The sequence below is a fragment of the Habropoda laboriosa genome, unplaced genomic scaffold (genome assembly GCF_001263275.1).
Source record: "Habropoda laboriosa isolate 0110345459 unplaced genomic scaffold, ASM126327v1 scaffold447, whole genome shotgun sequence".
In the NCBI taxonomy this organism is placed as follows: Eukaryota; Metazoa; Arthropoda; class Insecta; order Hymenoptera; family Apidae; genus Habropoda; species Habropoda laboriosa.
In genome coordinates this window covers 133,610-140,410 of record NW_017100624.1, presented here as the reverse complement: position 1 = coordinate 140,410, position 6,801 = coordinate 133,610, and the positions used below count along the sequence as shown (strand labels likewise).

The 6,801-nt window shown below is 37.5% G+C and overlaps 1 protein-coding gene across 1 annotated transcript in view; it reads left to right on the top strand.

Annotated features, from left to right (window-relative positions):
* Positions 1-1,709: 1,709 nt before the first annotated feature.
* LOC108576751 (zinc finger C2HC domain-containing protein 1A-like) overlaps positions 1,710-6,801 on the top strand; it is a 16,736-nt gene continuing 11,644 nt past the window's right edge. Inside the window, exons 1-2 of the mRNA XM_017939807.1 lie at positions 1,710-1,911; positions 4,160-4,440. Coding sequence (XP_017795296.1) covers positions 1,782-1,911; positions 4,160-4,440 — 411 coding nt within the window. The 5' untranslated portion in view covers positions 1,710-1,781. The remainder of the gene's footprint in view (positions 1,912-4,159; positions 4,441-6,801) is intronic.

Genomic DNA, 6,801 nt, shown 5'->3' with positions numbered 1-6,801 from the left:
TATGTGCCGTTTACTGTTATAATTAATTTTACTTTCGAATTTTCCTTTATAATTACTATGTTTAAATATATATACGGAATTGTTAAAATAATTTCGATCGCAAGTTAATTCAACTGCTTTTTACACGCTTAACAAGTAACATCAAATATTTCGCACAAATTTATCGTTATCATGGAGGAAATAATTTTTATTTATTTACACAATTATTATTTGTATTGTTCTTTAATATATCACGGATAATAATTCTATATTTCAGTACGCAGTGCAGATATTGAATTCGTTTTCATATCCACGCTTATTCTAACCTATACAGGGTGTAACAGAAATAGGTAAATTTCATATTATCGTTATAACTTCTTAACAAAATTTCAAACGACCCATGTTTATATAACATTCTCTTCTTTTCTATGCCCATAGAACACACTGACAAAGTTTCATCGAAAGAAACCTTGGACACCCGGTACACACGCCTTCCGTAAACGACTAAATTTACACGCTCTTTGTAACGAAAGGATTAAGATGAACAGAACACGCTCCTAATATTTGTCCATCTATTTCTGTTACACTCTGTATACTTTTCCATATGGTTTAATGTACTCAGAGTATTGATCAAATCTACGAAATTTATATATATACCATCGGCGCATTAAATCATTATACATAATCGTGAGCCATGTCGTGCGGGTTAGTACTGTGCTTACCGGAAGCGGAACACGTGAAACGAAATAAGAGCAGAAGTTTATATGCAATCGATACTTCTTTGCGTGACAACGGTGAATAAGAATTTTCCGTGTTGTTGAACTTTTACGCCGATGGTATTAAATTCACCAAGTTACCTTTGAAAAAAGAGGTAGCGTATTTTTGAATATTAACGCGTAAAAGTATCATTCTGAATAATACTTAATACATTTAATAATAAACTTAATAAACAGCAACTTAAAATGTATAATTCTGCGTTATACTTTTTAAAGTACAACGCAGAATTAACCCCTTTTAGTTGAGGCAATACTCTGAAGCGAAACGTTTATTATGGACGACATGTGGCCTATGGTGACCGTTACCTACCAGCGCAATATTTATTCTCATGTTACGCACTCTACGAGGTGTGAATGAATTATGTCACGTATAATTAAACCTGCTCCATTGATTTTGCACCGTGTCAGATTAGCTGCGTTAGATAACACGTTTTCATTCATACAAAAACACGTTTGTTATTTTTTATCAAGGATCTTTATACAGCACGTGAAATAATTCACTCTCACAAATCGCAATTTAGAAACACTCTGCTTAAAATTATACTTCGCGCGAAACTGTACAAAATTGCAAACTTTTATATTTCAAAGTACGTTTTTCAAAATTAACACTTTCATTTTATACGATAACAATTCTGTTAAGAACTATTTCGATTGCTCTCGATTAGGACGCTGCGATGTAACAATTTTTACCTCGTTCGTAACTACTTTGCGTGGTTCGTTTTGCACGATGAGTAAACGGTATTCGAGGGATAACGCAAAAAGAACCGAATATTTGATGAAATTAGTGGAAAAAATTTCGAAGTAGAAATTACGTAGGGATTAGCCTGAAATAGCAGTCCTCTCGTTCGAGTCAGAGAGTCTCTCATCGGTACGAGAAAGAAGGAGTGGCACTCCTGATGCTCTCGCAGTAACACCTAAAATAAACCTCTTTTATAAGAGAAGAGAACGAGATCGTGTGCACGTTGGCGTACAAGAGCAGCCTCGTGCCAATAGAGAGGCTCAGTCGATGTGTCTCCATGCTCTTCGATGTTGTGCTGCGTTTCGAGGAGAGCCGCTTTAGAGGTAGATCAAGGGCCACCATATGATCACACCTGGTCGAAAAATCAGCCTGTCTCGTTGGCAAAAGTATTACAAATCGAGCAATCCCCTGAACCAGGTGAGATTTGTATCTGAACAGTGGAAATTCGTTTGAGTATTTGTTACTGCTTCTCGTTCGTCTTGGATCTCCCTCGTGTCTGCCAATTATGTTTTCTTATTAATCACTAACGAAAAATTGTTATCATTGAATTAGATGGCTGTTAGGTGTTGATTAATCGATATTATTCTTCTATTCTAGATATTGAATACTTTTTTGTATCTACTCCTATTCTAATTTATACAGGGTGTAATAGAAATGGGTGGATAAACTTTGGAAGTGTGTTTCACTGATTTTAAGAATGAGGTCGTATAAGCATGGGTCTGGAAATTGTTCATTTCCAAGATATAAAAGGTAGTGTTTGTATTATTGATGTGCTATTTAGATCAATATTTCTAACATACCTTTAAACGTTGGAGAAGAATGTATTCATCCTCTTGTTCCACAATTTTTTCCTCTTTTTGGCAAGGCCAAATATCTCACTGCAAAATTTCTTTGGATTTTGATTTAAGTATCTCTCAACGTTATTTCTTGTAGAGTTGATATTGTCAAATTTGTTGCCCACTAAACAATATTGTATCATAAAAAGAGATTGTACTGTCCAGAGAATACAGTGGGTATGATAAAGTTTCAGGTTTATTCTCAGTTTCTCTTCTCTTTGTAAATCAGTATTTATCAAGCAGCACAAATTACCATCTCTCTCTCTCTCACTGTTTACATTGTAAATAGATTGTTAAATGTTCCTGGAACTGGTGTTGCACGTAGGTAACACAGAATTCATTATATCTCGTCGAATGGCAATGGAGGAGAATTCTAATGCTGTTATTTTCTGTTTTACAGTCTTCGTTGCTCATTCATGCTTTACACCTTCCTACTAATTGCATTATTATCAACGTTACGACTTGTTTCTTTCGACTCTAGCCTCGTCGATTAAACGTCTGCAGCAACTTCGCTAAAGGAAAAACTTATTTTGCAATCGAAATAGCTTCTCCGTCGCGTTTCTATCGTTAATAAATAATTACATAACCAAAACAATATTTTTCTTTGTACTAATAATAAACGTTACATTTCTAAATCAGACAACACTAATATTTTCATTTTACCACCCTTCTCTGTTATAATTGCACAATCTTAAATCAAATCTTCAAAGATTTACATTTAATTTCTTCTTTTAATCAAAATTTCATTATACCGTCTGCAATAATAATTGTTTCAAATCTGCTCGTTTATCTGCACACTTGCCGCAGTCAAGTATAAATACTCATAACACGCTCATATCAATCTTCCGACCCTCCTTCAGTCTCACCCTCGCGATCACTATAAACCACAAGTCTACCGCATAAGGTGAACGAAAATCGTAGTAACGATCGGTCACGATCGATCGATCTCGGCGGAATAACGATTGCCGGCCGTGAAGGTGACACTTCGAAAAGGCGTTATACCGTAATGTGGCGATGCGATCGTCGGAAAAGAGCGAGGACGGAAGGAATTGTCGGCACGAGAGCAACACGCGGCAGGCTCTCCTCAACGAGAGAGACACAACAGATACATAATACTCGAACGGTTAACTGGTAATTCCAAAAAAGGAAGCTTGCTCGTCCGTAGGCGAGTTGTTCTCGCAGAGGCGACACCTCGTCCTCATCCACCTCCTCTTTAGCGTTGTCGTCGTTGGACTTCGTTTAATAGGAGAACCCCAGGCAGGTGTCCGCGATTCACACGCGCTCGCGTTCTCCAAACAAACGATCTCCTCTTCGTTCGTCGATCGATTTAACAATCTTCCTCGAATCTTCTTCGTCGTTTGCTGGCTATTCTTCCGTTGATCCTGGAAAAATCAAAGTGACGAAAATTTAGAATGAGAAGAGTTTGGAGGAGAGTGACTGTGCAAGGATCAGCATGAGTTTGATGAATTAATCTTTCACCACGGAATGACACTAATCGAACTGACAATTAGGGTGATAGTTAATGGTAAAACGAGGAATGTGTGACTTAAGTTAACAAGATTATCGTTGAAATTAATATCTCTCGGCGCGTTCAAATGTGTGACAATCGAGCGAACGCAGGCTGAGTCAGAAATGATGGATTTTATCGATCGAACGAGATCAATAGATACCTGTGACGTGTATGCATCGTCGAAGACATTGTCGTTACCGATCCGTCTGCTGTTAGTTACCGCGTTTCGATCGTTCTGACTCATTCTGCTCCGTAAACGGACAAATCTCAGAGGAGAAGACCGCACAGCAGCTGACTAATTCTCGGTAAATGGACATAGATGTGCCGCCCATCCTACTGCCGTGCGCTATCTGCGCACGGACCTTTATGCCGCAGTCGTTGGAGAAGCATGTCAAGATCTGCGAACGATCGGTGAACAAGAGGAGGAAACCCTTCGACTCGGCTAAACAGAGGATCAAGGGAACAGAGCTGGCGGAGTTTTTGCCTAGACAGGAGAAGAAACGACACTCGCCGGACAACAAATTCTCCAAGTCCAGGTCCGCTTGGAAGCAGACGCACGATGACTTTTTACGGGCTATCAGAGCTGCTCGCAGCGAAGTCGTAAGTCCTTGCTTTGTCTAGTATTCTAGTGTGTCCTGTGTCAGGAGTGACAGTTTTCCGGCGGATCTTTCGGAGTAACGGATAACTGGAAAATTTGGAAGTTCGTGGAAATGATAAGGAAATTATGTTTTGTCTCGGCGATGGAATTGTTCTGGGGGTGAATATTTACGAGACTGTGCAAAATATCGAAAGGCAGTTAAATTCACAGATGTCTTATATCGCGATGATCGATAATTTTCGAAAAATATAAATTTTTTTTTTAATTTATTCTCTCTTCTTCGATGGGGTGTTTTTAGCCCTAAGAACGTTTCACTGTCGAAATAAACACTAGTTTCGTAATTAGCTTCACTTGAACTACATTTCTGCGAAGATTCAGATTAAAAAGTTTACGTTTCGATGTAACTTATGGAAAACAGTTTAATTTGCAAAAAGTGACGGTTGCATTGAGTTTTTCACACTGTAACGGTCTTTTACATTTATCTCGATTGAACAGTGAGATAAAGGTCGTTGTCGCCAAAATTTCACTCGTGACAATAATCATAGATCATTGGTAATTTATATGTGACGATGCTGTCAGGTGTAAACATTGCAAAACGAAATACAGCACGTGAGAGAAATTCGAAAGGATGATTATACACGAGAAAATAAAAGAAAAATCAGCGGTAAAAATACTTTACGCGACTTTTCTTTCATTTTTCGACTATAAACAATTAAAAAAAGATTCTCCGGAGCCTGTGAACCGGCAACCCGCACTGCATCGGCAAATGTAGGGCAGGTCAACGCACGGGGGTACAGTCGTCCTAAAAAAGAACGAGGTATAAGTTCTAACTTATCTTGGAGAAGCTGTGGAGAAGAATCCTGCGACATTTGCCAGTGTAAACGAGCCTGCGACGCTTTGTAAAACAAATTCTCTATTAAACGTTAAATCTGTCTATTTGTTCAAACATACCAAGGTGTATAAAAGCTATCTGGGATCTTCGAATAGAGAAAATTAACGTCTTTTTCTGGTATAGAGACATGTATGTATATTCACAGAAATCTCCACAAATGTGGAGAAATGGCTTTTAGAAAAATTTCAGAAGAAACACCGTTGTCTTTCTTAAAGAGGAAGAATACTTTTAAATTGATCAAAGTTGGCTACCTTTGGAGAAATTTTCAGTCAAGGCTCTTGATCCTCAAGAAATGATATTTATAAAGTATTGCAAATTAATTGAAAACTATAATTTTTCTTGCATTATATGAAAACGGTTGCGGAGATAAATTCAACCACCTACAACAGACCTCATTTTCAAACTCAATTTTGTGAGAATGATGTGGCATAATCAATGACTCACTATTAGAATCTCATTTTTCTCGTGGTACCTTAAATGGAAATAGATATTTAGGAGTTTTATTCCAGGCTGAATCAGTTTTTTTTTCGGGATCTTAATAATTCCGTAATAACTATTCAGTTTTGCTTCACATTCGACAATGATGACAGAAATGTTCAGAAGGTGTGATTACTTGTCGTTGCAGTTGGAAGGATAAATAGACAGCATGTATATGAGGTAGCGTGAGGTACGTAGTTGAGCAATGTAAGATTGCAGAGTTGAATTGAAATCAGAAGATAAATAGAGAGGCCGCGCTAGGTGAGAATTGCAGGTAGAGCAGAGATTAACCCAGATGCATCACGAATGATGCAAGTGCATTCGTGCGTGAGATGAATTCTCTTCGTAACACGCCTCATAAAATGATATTATTAATTTTTAATCTATTGCTCGTTTGTTGTCAAATTCCAACTTTGTCGAATGTCTAAGAAAAACTTTAGAAATATCGAGTTGAAACTGTATCTGTAGTACAGAGCGACGCAAAAGTTCTCCCACATATTTCTAAATAACTCCCAAAACTTTGCGGAAAATTGATTGGAAACGTGCAACAAAATACAGTATATTCTCCACAAGTGTCAGACCGCAAGGAAGCTAAACCTGACACTCGTAGAGTCAGGGACTACGTTTTCGAGCCTCGCGCCCGCCTTTGTAGTTTGCCGAACGTAGACAAGGACAGCGAATAAAAGATAAGCATGAAACGTGAGTCGAGGCAACCAAGCGATTTAAATACCAACTTTTTTAATTTTACGTTTTTTTATCCCGAAATTTTTCTTAACATATTGATGAGATTTTTCTGATGAAAACGACATAAAACACGACATAATTTGAACAACATGTCACGCCAGACAGTGAACGTGTTAATAAGTAAGTATTGTTCAAATTATATCGTGTTTGATATCATTTTCATCAGAAAAATCTCACCAGATGAAAAAAAGTAAAATTAAAGAAATTATATTCTTCTATTATGATTTGTCGAGCCGTGAAATCTCGTAAA